The sequence below is a fragment of the Engraulis encrasicolus genome, chromosome 8, assembly GCF_034702125.1.
Source record: "Engraulis encrasicolus isolate BLACKSEA-1 chromosome 8, IST_EnEncr_1.0, whole genome shotgun sequence".
NCBI classification, from domain to species: domain Eukaryota; kingdom Metazoa; phylum Chordata; class Actinopteri; order Clupeiformes; family Engraulidae; genus Engraulis; species Engraulis encrasicolus.
Window position 1 is genome coordinate 5,728,151 of NC_085864.1, and position 21,030 is coordinate 5,749,180.

The 21,030-nt window shown below is 44.7% G+C and overlaps 1 protein-coding gene across 2 annotated transcripts in view; it reads right to left on the minus strand.

Moving 5' to 3' along the window:
- bcas3 (BCAS3 microtubule associated cell migration factor) overlaps positions 1 to 21,030 on the minus strand; it is a 423,177-nt gene that overhangs the window by 332,893 nt on the left and 69,254 nt on the right. For both annotated transcript variants that reach the window (XM_063204868.1, XM_063204867.1), the window contains exon 14: positions 17,298 to 17,431. In XM_063204868.1, the coding sequence (XP_063060938.1) occupies positions 17,298 to 17,431 (134 nt within the window). The remainder of the gene's footprint in view (positions 1 to 17,297; positions 17,432 to 21,030) is intronic.

Sequence of the window (21,030 nt, forward strand, 5' to 3'; positions counted from 1 at the left end):
CAGAGACAGAGACAGAGAGGATGGGTGTCTGAATGTGTATCTGTCTGAATGTGTGCGTGTGCGTGTGCGCGTTTGTGTGTGTGCATTTCTGTGTGTGCGTGTTGAGGGATATCTTAAGTAGAGATAAAGCTCTCCAAGCTGACTCCTCATACCGTCTCCAGCACACACACATGCACGCGCACGCGCACACGCACACGCACACACATCTAGTTACTGTCTCACATTCATTCTACTCAGTGGCATGCTGATATGCCAACAGCAGAGGCATGAATGCCATACCTGAAGTGCAAGCCAGGTGATATGATCCCCACCTCACCCTCCACCCTCAACCGAGCATCCACAGAACTTTATCGAGGTGAAACATCGCGTTCAGGTGGGTGTCTGATGCTTTTGTTTTTGGCCAGGCGTGGTGTGACTCTCGCGCCTTATCTGGCCTCCCTCGCTTCGCGTTTCTTTCTGCCTCCTCAAACCTTGTTGTTGCTGCTGAGTGATCTCCGGGCTGATAAAATGATGACACCGGGAGGAGCACTTCCGACTCGACTCTCTTTGGAACCAGACCCGTCATGCCACTGAGGTGAGGTGTTCAAAGCGCTCGGAGCATGTTGTCGTTATCGCGCGGCGGCGGCGGCAGCCGATTTGGATCTGGCTGCTGAGGAAGGAGGTGAGGGGTGGCGGAGAGGGCTAGAGGGTGATGCCAGGACTGTTAGGGGACTTCTGGGCCTTCTGTGTTGCACTCAGTGAACTGTAAGGTTCTCTGCCGTTCCGACCGCACTATTGGATACCATAATGTCGGTTACCCCCGCAGACATGCCATCACAAAAAATGGAAAATTTCATCATAGCAGAGCAGGGTGGCTCTGACAAAATAGAACTTGATCATAACAGGCAGCCAACATCCGGTGTGCAGGGTTTTTGAAAACAGTCGAATCAAATGTTGTGCTCCGCACTTTGACAGAGCCGGTGTGCGGAGGCCCTGAGTCGTAGGTTTATACATTTGTGTGTGTGCCTTCACAACATTACACTGTGGTGGAGAACTAAGCGTCCAAAATGCTGTGCCATTAAACTTGGAATTTAATAGTTTCTTGTTCTGTTTGGTCCAGCATCTGAACTGCAGATGTGCACACATTCTCTGTCTTTTCGCTTTCACAAGGATTTTGCTTTTCGACGCTTTGATTGAAGGTGACATTTGTTCATGTTTTATTACTTCCCTAAAGTCTTATAATAGTAACAATACATGATCATAATGACAGTGTCATTCATGCAGTTAGCTGGTCCCATAAGATTAATTAATTGCTAACTTTTTGGAACCAGATGATATCATCAGACAAAACGAATGGCTAGGAATACAGGAGAAGGGTCAAAGGAGATATAAGGAGAAAGGTCAGAGGAGGTATAAAATGAGCTTATTTCCAGAAATAGCTCATTGTCGCTTTAAGGAAGTCAGAGTGGTGGTATTACAAAACAATAAAATCTCAAGTGACCTCCCTGGTCAGTGTGCTGGCGTTTACAGCATGTAAAGTCATGTAGGCCCTGTGGGCAGTAGAGGCAGCCGTAACAGGGGCCAGGGGTGGGGCCCTGTAGGGCAGTGCAGGTCCATTTACCTGCTCGGCACGGCGTGTCCAGTCGCCCGCTTGGTACATTAAGGGGAGCATAAGTGTGTGTGGGTTGGTCAGAAAAAGAGAAGGGGAGGGGGTTCGGGGGGGTAGAGCGGAGTTGAGAGGAGTGGAGGCAGCCAGTCGGGGCTGATAAGGGCGGGTGCCTGCCGTTCGCCTCTGGCCATTATCACGTCTCCTTATTTGCTCTGCTCGAGATAATGCGTCTGTACGAAAGCCTGAACACATACACACACACCCCCTTACACACACATGCACACACTTCTGTCCCTCTTGACTATTTACAATGCAGCAGCAGCAGCAGTGCGTGTGCGTGTGTGTGTGTGTGTGTGTGTGTGTGTGTGTGTGTGTGTGTGTGTGTGTGTGTGTGTGTGTGTGTGTGTGTGTGTGTGTGTTGACATCTATGTCTATATGTGTACGTATGTGAGTGTTTGTGGTGTGGCATGTTGATTGTTCTGATCAAAGGACCTCGGTGTGGAGTCAGGCAGCAAATGGCGGCGCTAGCCGGTGGTGACAGATTAACCGCGTCCACCAGGCCACTGCACTCCTTCCTTCCCTCCCGGCTGCGGTGCCTTGGGTAGGCCGAGTCTAGTGTAGGCCGTGCCTGAGTAGCCCAGACGGCCCTGAAGGCCCGGCAGAGGGACAATGTTTTACATGCCCTTCAATGCCCGCCCGCACGCCCACCCCCGCGCGCCACCCTTCTTTTGGTACTTTGAATGCAAACTAGCTTACATACAGCCTACCCATCAACACATATGCCTAAACACACGCACACGCACATACGCGTGTGCACACACACACACACACACACACACACACACACACACACTAACACTCACACTCACACTCACTTGCCTCTTAACTGTTTTCAATGCAGCAGTAATTAGGCCATTCAATGAAATGGGTGCCTTTTCCATGTCAAAATTTGTCCAAAGTCCAAAGTCTTTTTTGCATTTTAAAACACTGGATGTAATATCACACACATTTACCTATTTGTAAAAGGTATGGGGCCATCTTAAAGCTGATGTTTTTTTTCTTTTTTACAAAACTTCTTACAGTATTGTCCACTGTTACCAAAATACATGGGACATTTACAGAAGAATTTTGAAAGGAAGATGAATCATTGCCTCTGCTTTCATCCTGTACAGTAATGTCTTTTATTTTAAAGAAATGATGGTCATTTTCTTTAGATAACTTGTTCATTTCCCCAAAGTGAGCATACCTGAGTAAATGTTTTAGTAACAGGAACGAACTGTTAATAAAATGAACTTGGTAACAGAAGTGAGAATTTCATAATATGAATTTCAAGTAACAGGAGTTTTTACCATTAATTAGTCAAAAACATGAAATGTAGCAATGTGAAAGTTATGCCATCACTGCAGGGTCAATTTGCACATTGTTGTGATTTACCAAAATAAATGTTTTTTAAAAATCAACAAAAAAAAACAGAGACATAATTTAGGTAACAGGACTGAGTACCGAGAGTGACCACTCTTGGCTTCAGTGAAGGTATTGTCAAAAATATTGACCAGATCTGAGGACATACTTTTGGTCTTCCCATGTCTTTCAGAATGGCAAAAGGGATGCAACATCCTCTTGAATGTGTGACTTGGAGAAAATCCCCAAAATTTAAGAGCAACGATGTGTTAAGCTAATTTTGCATCATCATTTAAGGAATAGTTTAACCAGGACATTACAGGCACCGATTTTGTAGAATGGCCCACGTCTTGTGTGTGTGTGTGTGCGTGCGTGCGTGCGTGCGTGCACGCGTGCACGCGTGTGTGTGTTTCATGTTAGTGTGAGGGAAACAATGTTTTAAATGCCCTTCAACACTCACGCTCACCCCCACCACAACCCTTCAATGGCTACCATCGCCACCTGAGGTAAATATTGCTTGGCGATGCGGTCACTTCCTGCCCACACCATCACCACCTGAGGTGACTCTTGTTTCGCAGTGTGGTCAATCACCATCGCCACCTGAGGTGAATTTTGGGTTTCGGGGTGTGGTCAGCTTTTTTAAGCATTAAAAACTGCCGGCTCTGGTGCCAACAAACCAAGCAAGCACCTGGGGGTACCAATGACTCAATAGCACGTCCTTCACCAGGTCAAATGAGACGACCAGTGTCAACAAAAAATCAGGAGTTTTGCTATGTAAGCTTACATGATAGAAAATGGATGGACATCCACATTCCCTGGTACTTGAAAATGTAATACTGTAGTATGTTTTAGTTCATTAGCTGTAGCAAATTCAAAAGCCTGATTTTGCTTCAATCGAGTTCTACTGCATGGAAAAGCCTGAAGTATCAGGCTAAAGTCAGGGTGAAAAGACCAGACATCTACGTGTTAGAGCAAAAATGTCAATTAAAACCTCATCCGTCTTATCTACAAACATCTTTTCATGTTTTAAAAGAAGAACAAAAAAGAAATACCCGCTGAGGTGTCACGATGATTGAGTAGGTGTGTGTGTGAGTGTCTGTGTATGTGTGTGTACTTCTTTTCCGTGTCTGAGTGTGTGTGTCTGTCTGTTTGTATGTGTGGGTGGGTGGGTGTCCACTTGTGTTTGTCAGAGTGTGTTTGAGGTCCAACCGGAGTCTGTCTGTCTAAAGTGTTAGAGCAGAGAGCAGTTGTGTGCTCACATCCAAACATGACACCGGACTGAGCGAGTATGGGTCTAGGCCCTCCACAGATAAATATTAGTTCTGCTTAGGCAAATAAAACCTCACAAGTTGCCAAATAAGAAAAGACGCTTTTGACTGATAAACAGCTGCTAAGCTAAACACCAATGAAAAGGCAGTGCAGACAATGAAACAAAATCCAAATTGCTTGTTCCTAAATCTAAGGGTAGATGTATTTTATTAAAATATTACCAAGCGAAAAGATAAAGGAAAATGTGGCTACTAATATGCTTCTCAAGATTCAAAGATTTGAAGAGGCAGAAAGAGACAGCTCTAAGATCTTATGTAGATATCAGCAGTCAAACATTCTTGCCCGATTTAAACAGAAAAATCACTTTCAATTCAACTGTGATACAGAGCATGGCCAAAAATGAAGGAGAAGAAAAAAAACAACTCCATCCCTCCCTCTTGGAGAGTGAAACACAAACGTATACTGCAGAATGAGGCCTGCCAAAAATCAAAGCCTATAACAAGAGAACAGCAAGTAGTGCTGTCCAAAAGCCACAGAGTGCCACAGCACAGAGGAAAGGAGAGGAGAGGAGAGAAAGGGGAGAGAAGAGAAGAGAAGAGAAGAGAAGAGAAGAGAAGAGAAGAGAAGAGAAGAGAAGAGAAGAGAAGAGAAGAGAAGAGAAGAGAAGAGAAGAGAAGAGAAGAGAAGAGAAGAGAAGAGAAGAGAAGAGCTATTTGTGTGAGTCTCCCGGGGCTCCCTGCTGTTGTCCGTGTTTGGCCTGAGGAGCTGCTCCCAGGGCAAGGCAAAAGGGGGCGCAGTCAAGGCTCTCCCCCATTCTCTCTTTCCATCTATCTCTTGTTCTAGTCATCCCTCTCCAATTCCCCCTACTTCTTGGTCTTAGTGTTTCTTCATTCCCAGCATATTCTCTGTCTCTCTCTCTCTCTCTCTCTCTATTCCCTGCATTCTCTCTCCCTCTTTCCCCGTCCTTATCCAATTCCCTCTGTCTGTCTGTCCGAATCACTCTTAACGTCATTCTGTCTCTTTCTTTCTGATTCCTTCCTCTCCAATTCCATGTCTGCATCTCTATTTCCATCGTTCTTGCTTCTTTAGCCCTCTCTCTGGCTCTCTCCCCTGCAATTCAATGTCTCTCTGTCTTTTTTTTCTCTTTCCATCTCACTCCCCTCTCTCTCCTTCTCCTCCTCTCTCTCTGTCTCTCCCCCTCCTTCCTCTCCTCTCTCCCTCCCTCCACTCGTTCTTCTTCTTCTCCTTTATCTTGGCTTTCCATCTGGCCCTTCCAAGTACCTGGCTGTCCGGCTGAGGTTAGCGTGTGGGCGGCTGTGGGCCGGCAGGCGCCTTGCAAGGGTATAATGAGCAGGGGCCCTGACACGTATAACGGCCCACTGCACTGCACCAGGAAGCCATTCATCTCCCAGCTATAGCTCGCCCTTGCACACACACACACACACACACGCACGCACGCACGCACGCACACACACACACACACACACACACACACACACACACACACACACACACACACACACACACACACACACACACACACACACACACACACACACACACACACACACCACACACACAGATACGCATACACACACACAGACATACAAACAGAAACAGAAACAGAGAGTCACACACACGCACGCACGCACGCACGCATGTACACATGCGCACACACACTCACAAAAATTTCAAAACAAAAATGCCTGCCTGCCAGGCCATTTCAGTCTAGTTAGACTTTAAAGCAAAGAACCCAATACTGGTGCAGGCAGGGCAAATCAAGGTGGATTCCCACAGCTACATGTACTGTATAGGATAGCCTGCCGTTTTTTCTTTGTCCACCTTTTGCTCTCGCGGTCTTTCTTTCTGCCCGCCTTGTGTCTTCCCTTTCTTTAGGGTGATGTGGTCATGCCAGAGGAGATGCTTGGCTTTCTTGACTCGCCACAAATACAGGAAATGGATGACTGGGTTTTTTTCCCCTTGTCAGAGCAGAAGACTTCATAGGGGTCCAATAACTCCTCTCGAACAGCTCTGACCTCCATCTTCTTACCCATCAGGGCCCTGTGATCATTTTTTCCTCTCCTTCTTTTTTCTTGTTTGTTTTTTTCCTTCTCTTTTACATCCCTCCCTATCCCCTTTACCATCATTCTCTCTCTTTCACTCTCTTGCTCTCTGTCACCCTCTCTCTCCCTCCGTGCCTTGTTTCATTTGGCCAACACAGTCCATTTGCAGCCGTTCAGTCCACTGAGAGTCAGAGCGCCGAGAGTCCGAACCGAGGAAGAGGAGGAGGACGAGGAGAAGAAGGAGGAGGACGAGGAAAAAATGGATGAGGACACAGACACCAGCCGGCTCCGTGGCAAGTGTGCAGTACAGCACAGCACAGCACACAGGGCCCCTCAGGGGCCGACAGAGGACAGGACAGGACCTCTGGGCCAGGGCCACAGCTTTGCGTATTATAGGTGTTACGTGACCGGGCCCTGACCCAGCGGTGCCCTAGTAAAAAAGGAGAGTCTCTGGTCAGCAGCGTTTTGCTGATTGTCATGGGTATTCCCAGGCACTTTAAAGTGGTTTTAGCACCGCTGATTGAAAACACATTTCTCATATTAAGGGGGCTTTTGTGTCGTTGGGTTTGTGCAGGGCAGGGGTGTTGGTCTGAGGAGCAGTGCAAAGGCGAAGGCAAAGGCCCGGACGAACAGAAGGACAAAAGAGACCAGAGAGCAATTTTGCTGTTTTTTTAGGCAATTGTGCCCTAAAATCACATAACCACCACGAATATCCATATTCTTTTATTATTTAATCCCTGACAGTCTATGCATAAAAAGTTCTCTTTTTCTCTTCTCAACAATTTGTCTGAACCTTGGCAACACTCCATGTAGAATGTTCATGTTATTACGATTTGAGAACAAAGTCATAAAAAATGTGTCAACTTTGGTGAATACTCCCTTTGGTTTAGCTTAGCCTGGGTCAGCAATGGCGGAACTTAGAGACGCACGGTTTTCACTAGGGCTATCGAAATGCGTATCGCGAAAATGAATTATTTATCGCTAACAAGTAAAACATTTCTGTGCAGTCCAATCACTAGCTGAATATCAACAAATGTGCAAGAAGCCCACCATGACCAAAGCCCCCCCCCCCCAGACCGACGAATGTGTCACAAGAAAAACACTCAGCTATATTTCTAAATATCGTTATCGAGGTATTGCATGCTGAGTATCAATTTTTTTCTGATATCATTCAGTCCTAGTTTTCACACAATAAGAGGTTAAAGTTTCACCTTCTCACCTTTGAAACGAGCCATAACATGTTTCAGTGGCCCTGATATGCTGTGACCTACAAAAAAAAATCTTCAAAACTCTCGAAAACACTCTCTAAAAATGTATTTATTTTATTTCTTGTTTTTCTTAGTTCAACTGTTTTTAATCTTTGTTTATTGTTGTTCTTCATACAACCGTTTTTTTTTAATCAGTGTTCTGTTCATGTTAATATATTTTATCGATTTTGTTTTTTTTAATCTGACTGTTTAAGCACTTATTATGAACTATTATTATTATTATTATTATTATTATTATTATTATAAGTATTATTATTATTAATACTATTTGATGTGTGCACACTTGTATAGGTATATGACTGTGTGTGTGTGTGTGTGTGTATGTGTTTAAATGTGCATGCCTGTTTGCGTGTGTAAGTGTGCGGTGTCAAAGTAATAGTAGAGTGTATGTCTGCGTGTAGCGTGCATTACTGTGCATGTGTGTGCGTGTGCGTGTGTGTCTTGGGCGCTGTGGCGGATAAAGAGCTCTGCGCCTGTCTCCATGAAAACAGCCCTCTTCTGGCACCACAAGAGTCAGAAACTTCTGAGAGAGCCGGTTAATGATTGCCATTTTTCAAAGGACGCTCTGCTGACCATCAAATTTGATTAAGTGGGCCGAGCGAGAAGTGCAATGTCAAAAGGAGCCCATCCCTGCTTGTAACTCTGCTCTAGATTAGATTTTCTCTTCTCCCGGCTTCCATTTATTTATTTATTTATTTTATTTTATTTTATTTTATTTTAAAGGCTAGCAGTCAGACACTGTATGATTGTAAGTGTGTGCGTGTGTGTGCATGTCTGCGTGCGTGCGTGCGTGCGTGTGTGCGTGCGTGCCTGAGTGCGTGCCTGCGTGCTGTGGAAAGCGAAAAGATGAAGGTATTTTTGTTTAGTATTTATTAGTGGATGAGTGGATCTCTGCTCTCCATGTTGTTTAAATTGCCACGCACTATTTATCTTACAAATCAAGCTGTGCTTTTATACACTATTTCCTCTGGCCGGCCATGAATTGATTTCGGGGGGTTATTGCCATTCCACAACTGTGAATAATTTGGGGCTGAACGCTAAAACGGCATGAGGGAGCTTGCATGTTTCTCAAACCATCCCTCAAGTGAATTAGAGCTTAACACCGATCACACCCACATCTTCCAACAACAACCACAACAACAACAACAGCAACAACAAAAAAACGAAACCGAGACCAGAAAAAAGGCAGAAATATGCTGAACATTTGATTCTGATGAAGGCACAAGGTATTAGTGTTGTTGTCATTCTTGATTTGTTGACTACCCGGAGATGGATAATACACTTTCCAGACATCATCATCACAATAGTGACAGTTTGGTATTCCAAACAAACATTCATTAACAGCTGCTTGAAATCATTATATGTCAAAAAAAGGTGCTGACAAAGGCTGCTATATAACTGCACTGCATAAGCATCACACTGATGTGCATGGCCCTCAACACCAATTTTAATACTAGCATGATAACAATGGCTGAGGAAAGAGGAGGAGGAGGAGGCATGGAGGGGAGGAGGGAGAAAATTGGGGGTGGGGTGGGGAAGCGGGGTGGAGGAGACAGACGGTGAGCTGGACTCACATGGTGAAGATATCAGAGATGGTGTGGAAGTGAGCAGAGGAAAATAGAAACAGAAAAGTAGTGAGGGGGGAGAGGGAAGGCAAGAGAATGAGAGGGCAAGAAAAAAAGAGAATGAGAGAGAGCGTGCAAGACACAACGAGAGAGAGAGAGAGAGTGCAAGACACAACGAGAGAGAGAGAGCGTGCAAGACACAACGAGAGAGAGAAAGAGAGAGGAAGAGAGAGAGAGAGAAAGACAGAGAGAGAGAGAGAGAAAGAGAGAGAGAGAGAGAGAGAGAGAGAGAGAGAGAGAGAGAGAGAGAGAGAGAGAGAGAGAGAGAGAGAGAGAGAGAGAGAGAGAGAGAGAGACTCTGTAGGGAGCCCTACAAACTAGTCTCTCGAGGCCCGTAGTAGTGGAGACATCAGGCCAGCCCTGACTTATGTCTCTTGACATTATTTAGAAAACACACAGAGATACACTGAAGGATTAAAAGTGTGATCTCAACACGAGATATCACGGGTTCTTATGGAGGCGGGCCTCACTGTAAACATCGCTGGGTGGCCCTCAAGGAGCTCAGTGATTTAAGGCTCTCGCGTAACATCTCGAAAACGCGCCGCTAACGGGTTCCAGTGAACGCAGCATTTCAGCAGCATCAAACAAACAGAGGATGACGAAGTGTTTGTGCGTGACTGAGTGCGCAAGAGCATGTGTGTACGTGTGTGTTTGTGTGTGTGTGCGTGTGTGTGTGTGTGTGTGCGTGTGCATGTGCATTGTGCGTGTGCGCGCGCGCGCGTGTGTGTGTGTAAGCAGCACACATCATGCATGGTGTCCCAAAACACACATGGTTAGCATCAGAGCCAGACATGGAGTTATCAGTGTCCTGGTTTCATTTTTTTGCATCAAAGTGCATTCAGTCGAAATGGAGGTTGGTTGTAGGAGAGAGGGAGAGTGCTATGAAGAACACAGTGTCGGCCCATTGCTTGCATAGAGATCCCTGCTGTTGTCTCTTGAACAAACATTTCAAAAGGTGTATGCTGGCTTTCGGATAAGAACGCTAGCTACCTTCTGCCTGTGACACCTACAATAAGCGATGTCACTAATTACACAATTATCTGTTTGTCTGAGCATTTACGCCCTTGCTCAGGATCTTGATCCCTGATCCAGAAGTGTGTGTTTACGTTAGACTGGGATTCACACCTATTAGTCTAGTCGTGATTTCATGAACCCGGAAATGTTGAGTACCCTAAAGTTTTATTGCAGAAATATCATCTATGGGCCTAATGGATAGAATTTAGCTTGGTTGCCCAAAGTTGCACTTTGAGCAATTTGCATAATTAGCATAAATATATGGTTAAGATAAGACTACTACAGGTGAATTGGCTAAAAAAATAAAATAATAGGTATGACCATGAAACTTTCTCAGTTGATTACTGATGATGAGAGAAGAAAAAAATGTATTGGATGTTTTTTGTATTTTGATGTTTAGATATGCAAATGAGGGCATACATTATTAATTATGCGCTAATTTGCATACGCACCAAATCACTTTCATAAGGTGAACTCTGGCTCAAAATAACTTTTATGTGGGTAAAATATGTATATTTGAGTGTTGAGATGTTGAAAACCTTCTGAGGCAGTGGTTCTCAAAGTGGGGCCTGGTACCCCTGGGGGGCTGCCAGGGGGCCCACGGCAGACTGGCAGGAAAAATATGGCAAAATAAGATAAATAGCCTAATAAATTGAATAACTTAAGTAAGCCAAAATAAACCAAAAATAAGCTGAACTATCCTAGTGGAATAATTTTCTTCCTTGCAAAGTTTATGTACTATGCTGTCTGTAGCAGTGTTAATTTCGTCAGCTTTTTTTGATTTAGTCTTAGTCTTAGTCACAATGACGAAAATCAATTTTAGTCTTAGTCATATTTTAGTCATTGCCTTCCCAATTTAGTCTTAGTCTTAGTCAAAATGACGAAAATCAATTTTAGTCATAGTCAAATTTTAGTCATTTTAGTCATTTTAGTCAACATTTCAAATTTTAGTCAACATTTCAATTTTTAGTCATTTTAGTCAATATTGTGGTGTAAAATAAATAACCTACAATGGCTATTGTATTATATTAGGTATTACTAATTTAGCCTATTGCAGCAAATATTGACCTTGTTACTTGGTCATTTTCCACCAAAACCCAAATCAGTCATTTCAACATCATAGAGCAAAAGAGCATCACACACACACACACACACACACACACACCCAGGTGCAGGCTGCGCTCTCTCTCTCTCTCTCTCTCTCTCTCTGTCTCTCTCTCTCTCTCTCTCTCTCTCTCTCTCTCTCTCTCTCTCTCTCTCTCTCTCTCTCTCTCTCTCTCGTGCATTAGAAGCTGCTGCATATTATATTTGATTTTGAGTTTGATCACGGAGGAAGCCACATGCTCTTCTTCACCTGACCGCGTGACTTAAAGCCTGCAAATTGCCGGCAGTGGGAAGACCAGACATCCCTAGTCTGCATGAAGTTCAAGAAGTCTCCCTGATAGTGGCTTCCCGATGACCACGAGTCAGATAAAATACTGCTGATGTTAGACTATGCACGTTTTGTTTTCAATTGGCAATGCGAGCAGAGAACTATAATGACTCGAGCGGCATGTGTGGAATGGGCTTAAATAGATTGCGCGAGCACACTTCGTATGCCCTGCAAAAGTCCCAGGAAAAATAGTTAGGCAGGGGTATGCAGACTGGACGATAGAAAGGACACGCACATACAAATATTTAAACACTAATGCTGTTTTGTTTGTCGGGGATGTCGAGGTTCGATAAGCATGACCTGAAAAGAGTTTTTGGAACTTAGGAAGACGCTGAAGACGCATGGAAATGCTGTCGACTTCCTTGGGTCTTTTAGCGTTGCTCTCGACGAGAACACGTTTCAAATCTCAACAGTTTAAAACTCCTTAGCGATCGCCCATCCATTGGTTCTTTTCAAAACTAGGCTACAGTAGCCGTGCCTCTGTTACTTTAGACAGGCCAACTTCCCTCCACCGCTGGCGCGCGCTCCCGCGGTGACTGATTTAAATAAATTCACAAATCCGACCTTCATGATTTGCTTGCGAACTGCCTACTCATATGGTTAAACAACAAATATAGCAAACATTACAAAAAAGAACAGACAACGAACGCCGGGCTAAGACAGCCTAAGTGAAAAGGAGAATAGTGGAAGCTCGAGGAGGTTTAGAATGACAGTATCAGAGGAGGATTGGCGTGACTGTCATTACCTACTGCAGAAACACATGTCTTCGTCATGGACAAGAGGGTTGTTGAACATGTTTCAAAATGAACACTTCCTCAACGTTGGCTATTTTTTCTCTTTCTCTGGGAATGTTTTAGGACCTAAACTCAACTTAAATGGACTCGCTGAACTACTAGGCTACAGAACTACTGACTGAGCCGCGCCATGCACTGGCTGCCAGCAGATACACACGAGGCAACACAGCGTGAGCGCAATCACCTATGTTCAAGACACAATTAGGACTATATTGCAATTACAAATTATGAATTAATTATAAATAATTATATATTTTTAATGTCCATTCGTCCGTGGCTTGTAAATTTCGTCTCGTCTTAGTCTCCTTGACGAAAATATTTTTTTATTTTCGTCATATTTTGATTTGCTTGAGACAATTTTTAGTGCGTCATCGTCTCGTCATCGTCAAGGGAAAAAGGGGCGTTGACGAAATATTTTCGTCATCGTCGTGGTTGACGAAATTAACACTGGTCTGTAGTACTTGGTTTAGGAATGCACCAATTTCATCGAGTTGTGAAACCGGGTGCACAGAAAAAATATTGTGGCACGGGTGCCGCACGGCCCATGTTAGGGGAGCCTTGGCTGGAATCTGGCAGTATATGGGGGGCCTTGGCTGGAATCTAGCGGTATATGGGGAGCCTTGTCATGGTAAAGTTTGGGAACCCCTTCTATGAGGAACCTGGTCAAGAGGGAATTTTGACCTGGATACATGCCCCAATATGTAGGCCTATAAATATAGGATATTTATTTATTACATACAGCGTGTAGCAAACAGATACATTCAGTGTAGCAGAACTACAGTGCCCTCCATAATTATTGGCACCCCTGGTTGAGATGTGTTAAAAGCCTTAAAATAAATTCAGTGTTTATTGCAGAAGAATACTGTCACACTGAAAATTGTAGGAAAATGTAGCCTTCAACTCAAAGGAATTGTAAGAAAATAAAAAAATCCCTGACTTAAAAATAATTATTTTTCATTAAATCACCTGTTCCACAATTATTGGCACCCTTAACAATTCCCAGGAAATAAATATAATTGAAGCATTTCTGTCATTTCTACAGTAGTTTACAAAGTTTACCAGAGTATGTAGGAACATTTAATTAGTAATTCATCACTTCCTGTTTCCCTGGGGTATAAATATGACGTGACACCGAGGCCATTTCTCTTATCCACTCTTAAACATGGGAAAGACAAAGGAACACAGCATACAAGTGAGGCAGATGTGCGTCGACCTTCACAGGTCAGGCAGAGGCTACAAGAAGATTGCCACTCAACTGCAGCTGCCCATATCCACTGTGAGAGGAATAATTAAGAAGTTCAAAACAACTGGAACAGTGGTAAACAAGCCTGGACGAGGACCCAAGTTTATTTTGCCACCACGCACAGTGAGGAGGATGGTAAGAGAAATCAAAAGATCTCCAAAGCTCACTGTTATAGAATTACAACAAATGGTAGCATCCTGGGGTCACAAAGTTTCCAAATCAACCATCAGGCGCTGTCTACACGCCAACAAGCTGTTTGGGAGGCATGCACGGAGAAAACCTTTCCTCACTCACAATCATAAACGCAAGCGTCTGGAGTTCGCCAAGCAGTATTGGGGCTTCAACTGGGACCGTGTGCTTTGGTCAGATGAGACCAAGATTGAGCTTTTTGGCAACAAACACTCTAAGTGGGTCTGGCGTACCACGAAAGATGCGCATGCTGAAAAGCACCTCATACCCACTGTGAAGTATGGGGGTGGGTCAGTGATGCTGTGGGGCTGTTTCGCTTCCAAAGGCCCTGGGAACCTTGTTAGGGTGCATGGCATCATGAATAGTTTGAAATACCAGGACATTTTAAATCAAAATCTGTTGCCCTCTGCCCGAAAGCTGAAGCTGGGTCGTCACTGGGTCTTTCAGCAAGACAATGACCCTAAACATATGGCCAAATCTACACAGAAATGGTTCACCAGACACAAAATCAAGCTCCTCCCATGGCCATCTCAGTCCCCTGACCTCAACCCATTGAGAACCTGTGGGGTGAGCTGAAGAGGAGAGTACAGAGGAGAGGACCCAGGTCTCTGGATGATTTAGAGAGATTCTGCAAAGAGGAATGGCTGAAGATCCCTCTTTCTGTCTTTTCCCATCTTGTGAAACATTATAGGAGAAGATTAGGTGCTGTTTTGTTGGCAAAAGGGGGTTGTACAAAATATAATATATTAGGGGTGCTAATAATTGTGACACACATTATTTGATGTCAAATAATTATTTCTTTATGTGGGATTTTTTCCCCACTGAATAAATGCACTTGTATTGAAGGTTGGATTTTTCTCTTTTTTTCCATTAAGGTCCCATATTATTTAGAAAATAAATAAAATAATTGGAAGCTAAATAACACATCTTAACCAGGGGTGCCAATAATTATGGAGGGCACTGTATATACAGTAGAGTATGCCTGTGTACACAAACAAAAAATAACTATACAAGAGAAATGTACTGGTCTGAGGAAAGGCTTTAAGGCCTAAAATAGCACATACGTTTTTGGAGCAAAATATGATTGTAGCAGACTTTCACTATACAACATGCAGAATAACTGCAGTATGCACGCACACACAAACACGCGCGCGCGCGCACACACACACACACACACACACACACACACACACACACACACACACACACACACACACACACACACACACACACACACACACACACACACACACACACACACACACACACACACACACACACACAAACACACACATAACATGGGTGACTAAACAACTCTCCATTGACCTTCACAGTGACAAAAGTTATCTGGAGGTTTATGTCACCTTCATATGGTAAACCCATGGCTCCAAATATATTTTTCTGTGGGTAAAGCATTATGTACTTGGTGGTTTAGTTGGTGAAAACCTTTTGAGGGACCTGGTCAAGAGGTAGTGTTGACCTAGATGGATGAATTAAATGTTCCATGCCAAACAGCCTTACGTGCATACACATACAGCACAGTGAACAAATCCAAAAGAGCCAACATCACACAAAATAACATGCGCATTAGGCCAGTGATTGCTGCAGGATACACATGTGCTGAAGAAAATACCGTGAAAGTATGGGGATGGTGAAGGCTATGTGTTTTTTCTAAATATGTGTGTGTGCATATACAGTGGTATACAATAATTGAATGATTGGGCACCCCTTTTGAAAAACATTATTGGTTTGTCTGTTGATAGTTTGTTAAAGCAATTTCGTATTACTTATGTTAAACAGTATGGAAAGAACAACATTTCAGATGTGAAATGACTTTTATGGGCCCAGCAGAATCAATTGTACATGTAGCTTAAAAATAGGCATATGCTAAATATTTTAGTAATATTTAGTAGAGCCTACTTTTGCTAATGCAATGGGCTGTGGCTGGTTCTATTTGCAGACAAGTCCCAGAAGTCTGACATTTTGAATTTGAGGTGGTGTGGATAGTCATTGGTAAAAATACTGTCAGCATTCTTGTCTTCCTTCCATTTGTTTTAATTTTTTAAGACTGGGATGACTATTCTACAATGTACTTTTGCTCCTACATGAAATACTGGGTGGATTTTGAACCTTTGCTCTACAGAAGTCTCTAACCCAGCCATGGCTTTACTTCAACTGTGCAATTGTGTGACTATTGAGCATTCTTTTGAAGAATCTTCTGGAGTTTCAGAGGAGTTAATGAGGTCATCTACTTAAATAAGGTTTATTATACCTAGCAATTCAGCCTCTTAACACAATCCTTCTGCCCAATTCCATTGAGCACAGGTATGATTTACAAAAACTACACCACAAAAACCATTACTGGTTTTCAGATTTTGTATTATGTTTCTGACTAGAGTAGCACAATATAAACCTCCAGATAACTTTTCTCAGTGTTAAGGAGAGTTGTTTAGAGTCACCCATGCAATGTGTGTGTGTGTGTGTGTGTGTGTGTGTGTGTGTGTGTGTGTGTGTGTGTGTGTGTGTGTGTGTGTGTGTGTGTGTGTGTGTGTGTGTGTGTGTGTGTGTGTGCGCGTGCGCGTGCGCGTGTGCATACTGTAGTTATTCTGCATGTTGTATACTGAAAGTCTGGTACAATCATATTTTGTTTCAAAAACGTATACAGTATGTGCTATTTTAGGCCTTAAAGCCTTTCCTCAAACCAGTAAATTACTCTTGTATAGTTATTTTGTGTTTGTGTACACAGGCATACTCTACTGTATATAGTTCTGCTACACTGAATGTATGTGTGTGCTGTATACATGCGGTATGTAATAAATAGCCTATATGTAGGCCTATACAGTATATTGCACAGGGCATATATCCAGGTAAAAACTCCCTCTTGACCAGATTCCTCAGAAGGTTTTCACCATCTCAACACTCAAATATACATATTTTACCCACATAAAAGTTATTTTGAGCCAGAGTTCACCTTATGAAAGTGATTTGGTGCGTATGCAAATTAACGCATAATTAATAATGTATGCCCTCATTTGCATATCTAAACATCAAAATACAAAAAACATCCAATACATTTTTTCCTTCTCTCATCATCAGTAATCAACTGAGAAAGTTTCATGGTGATACCTTTTTTTTTTTTTTAGCCTATTCACCTGTAGTAGTCTTATCTTAACAATATATTTATGCTAATTATGCAAATTGCTCAAAGTGCAACTTTGGGCAACCAAGCTAAATTCTATCCATTAGGCCCATAGATGATATTTCTGCAATAAAACTTTAGGGTACTCAACATTTCTGGGTTACACTATTGGGCCTATGGAGATCACGACTAGACTTGTGAAATCAAGTTCCTTCTAACTTCCCAGAGAGGGCAGCAGACAGGTCAGGTAAGACAAGTGCACACGTCCTTACCTTTGCTTCAGTTTCGCCCCGATGGAGAGTGTAGAGGTGGTGCACGGCACTCTGGGAGGAGGCCCAGGGGTGCGTCAGAACCTGGAAGACGTGGAAGTCATGGCCCAGCGAATCTGTGGTCACCAGAAGCATACCTGCCAGACAAACGAAAAAAGACAGAAAGGGGGGAAAACAACGTCAGCGGAATGATTTAAGAGTACGCTGTTTTTTGGATGACGGTCTAAAGACTATACACTGTGTACTGATGCTGAAGCCATCAATAAATCATGTTTTTACATGCTCTCTTGTCTTGTTGAAGTTATGTTTAGAGGTTTGTTTTAATGGAGGCCATAAGTCAGTGAGCAATACAAATATGCAAAGAAGTGAACAATAAGTGGACAATGAGTTCACAATACAGAAAAAGGAATTTCACCAAGCCACCTGTGATATATCTGCGGTCAAATTATCTTATTTAAATTCTACCTTATGGCAAACCAAAAGCAAACAAACAACACTAGTAACAAACAAAAACAACAGCACAGTGGCACAACAAAGGAAATGCTCTCATCACAACAGTAAGGATAATTGTTCCCAGAATTGACTCATCATGGTGACAAATGCCGCATTAGCACTCGCACGCATCACAGCCACTCTCCACCACATCAGGGCCAACTCAGACAGGCTATCAATCCTGGGGAGTTGTAAAAATGCCTGTGACATTTTCTTCTTCCCAGCACGTTGCCATGTGCCGTGCCCATCTCTGCCGAAAGGGAAGCGGAGTGGGAGTTGCACAGCGGTATGTGGCTCCGCATTAAAACGCGACCGCAGCAGAACCCCAAGTTCACCCTCTGATGACAGGCCCGCTCACTTGTGCGCTTTTTATTTGAAGTCTGAAGCTGGACTACAGAAAGTATAGCTCATACAGTAAACAACACACTCAGCGAAACCACACCAGAACAAACCCAAGGCCTAAACCAGTTGCCTATGAAAATGGAGGGCCCGCGTTAGACAGATTTCCTAAAAACAGGTCTGCGAAGCTTTCGGGCTCCAAAATTGGCAATGGAAATGTCACATTAGCATCAAGCCACGGTGTCTCAAATGTCATAATTAATATGGCGATGGAGGCCCATTTTCCGATCAAGGGTTTCGAGTGCCGGGCCACAGTAGGTTTTAATTAGCGGTTAGGTCTTTACTGGGTGGCTTTGGTGCATCAGAAAACCAAGGGCAAAGGATTAAACGATGAAATGATTAAACGTTGTAACACGTGCAAAGAGCGCTGGATGGGGAAGGGGGAAAAAAAAGAGTGGCAAAAAATAGCTGAAACGTCGCATGAGCTCATCCACCCTGATGTTAACCTCCGTGACTTTCACACCCTCGTACCATCCTCGGCTGAAGGAGAGTGTGATTGTGCCCACTGGGGGGGGTGGGTAGGTGGGTGGTTGAGGACGGGGTTAGGGTTTGAGATTGCCAGGGGTCGGATCGGGGTGGTGGTGGGGGGGTGTGACAGAGGGGTGGGGCCACGAGGGCGGATTTTCTGGTGGAAGCACATGTGGAGAGATTGCTCACATTAGAAGGAAAACACAACGGGCCAGTGAATTAGATGGTGGTTAGCTATTTATGCTGTATCAGAAGACTAAACCAAGCGACGGGCCCCGGCCATAAACTAAACCCACGCCCCAAATGAGGTGCCAAGCCACAAGAAGCATTTGCGTCAACTGGGAATACATGGAAGAGAGGGCCTTCTAATTATAGAGGCTGGAAACGGAAGCGTAGAGTGATTAGGAGTTTAGGCGCTGCGGTATGTTTATCTGGGAGCTTCCTCTCCCTCACCCCACCTCCTCTCCCTCTCCCTCGCTCTGTCCTCCTCCTCCTCCTCCTCTACCATTCCTCCTTCTCCCCCTCGTTTTTGTTCCTTCAGCCAGCCAACCCACCAGTCCACCCGGCCGACCGACCGACCAACAGACCGCCTGCCTGCCTCGCTCGCCTTTGACGGATGAGGCTTGGCCTGTGTGTGTGTGTGTGTGTGTGTGTGTGTGTGTGTGTGTGTGTGTGTGTGTGTGTGTGTGTGTGTGTGTGTGTGTGTGTGTGTGTGTGTGTGTGTGTGTGTGTGTGTGTGTGTGTGTGTGTGTGTGTGTGTGTGTGTGTGTGTGTGTGTGTGTGTGTGTGTGTGTGTGTGTGTGTGTGCGCCGGGATGCGAGTTTGCTGATGGTACACTCTGTTCTCCAAAAGCCAGTGGAGACTGGAAAGCCAGCGCTGGGGCTTCTGCGGCCTTGTTGAAATACAGGGCCTCGGCGAGAGGCGTCAGTTGGTTAGCCAGGAAGGGGCCAAATTAAAAAGCAGCCTTCTCGGCGCGGGCATGCCGCTGTAAAATTTTCGGGGAACCTGAGATGTTATAGGGACTTTTGACACGTCCTATTTATAACACCTCACATCCCGAGGCAAGAAAGTGTTATTTACGACTCTTCTGGTACAGAGGGACGGACGCACGCATGCACGAACGCACACCAACTGCCACAACACACCACACCACACCACACACACTCTCAAAAAGAACGAACCCTCTCATTTACTGTGTCTGTGTGTGTGTGAGTTGTGTGTATGTGTGTGCAAAGGACAAGCGTGTTGTGCGGAGAGAAGCTGGTAATGTAATGATTTCCATAAATATCACGGTCTCCCTGGAAAGCAGAGAAAGCACCACACGGCTATTTATTTTTGGCGCGTTGTGTTTTGGTTTTTTTCCCTTGCGTTGTTTTCTTTCTGTCACAGCTCTAAACACGAAACATGTGCGAAAAGCCCTTAATGCGGCCGGGATGTTTTACTTTAGTGTCCGAAAGCGTTCGGCCGGGCCTGGCAAAGTCCGGATGATGTCAGCGTGGCCCCATGAGGGATGGGGGTCGGACGAACTTGGCAGAAGGGAAGAGAGCGAATCAAAAGTATCCCCGACTTTTTTTAATTAATAACATTCGGTGCTGCGACCTCCTTTTTTTTTCTTGAGGCTGAAGGGAGGAGTGAAATTGTAAGCATATGCGTTAGAGGAGCAGCAGCAGCAGTCATCAGCAGGACAGTGTGGAGTCAGTGTCTGTGCACCGTCTCCAGTTGCCCGGGACACACATCCACTTCCACAGGAATGACAGCGTGAGCAAATCAGTCATTTTGGGCTTTTAGGCTCTGTAGTGGGCAGATGTGGCCAAATGCCTGGATGTAGTGTGGGCGAAAGTATGTGTGTGTGCTCGAGCGTGCGTGTGTGTGTGCGTGTGTGTGTGTGTGTGTGTGTGTGTGTGTGTGTGTGTGTGTGTGTGTGTGTGTGTGTGTGTGTGTGTGTGTGTGTGTGTGTGTGTGTGTGTGTGTGTTTGTGAATTTGCGCGTGCGTGCATCTGTGTCCATGAGGTGGCCTCACATAGTGCCGCCACACTGGCGGAGGTGTTTATGAAAGCTGTGGAGGAACACACACAGGCACGAGAACACACACACACGGCGCTGTGAGAGCCGGCCATGGCCCGACATCAAAGCCACCCACTCAGGCCCCGGTGCAGGGCAGGCTGCGAGCGATCACAGCCGGGAGGGGACTGGTCGGGGAGGGGAGGGGAGGCCACCCGCCCCTTCAAACCATCAAGATAACCAGCGGCCAGTGCAGGAGGCCTTGGTGTATTTGTAATGTAGTGTAGTGTAGTGCAGTGTAGTGCAGTATAGTGTGTGTGTGTGTGTGTGTGTGTGTGTGTGTGTGTGTGTGTGTGTGTGTGTGTGTGTGTGTGTG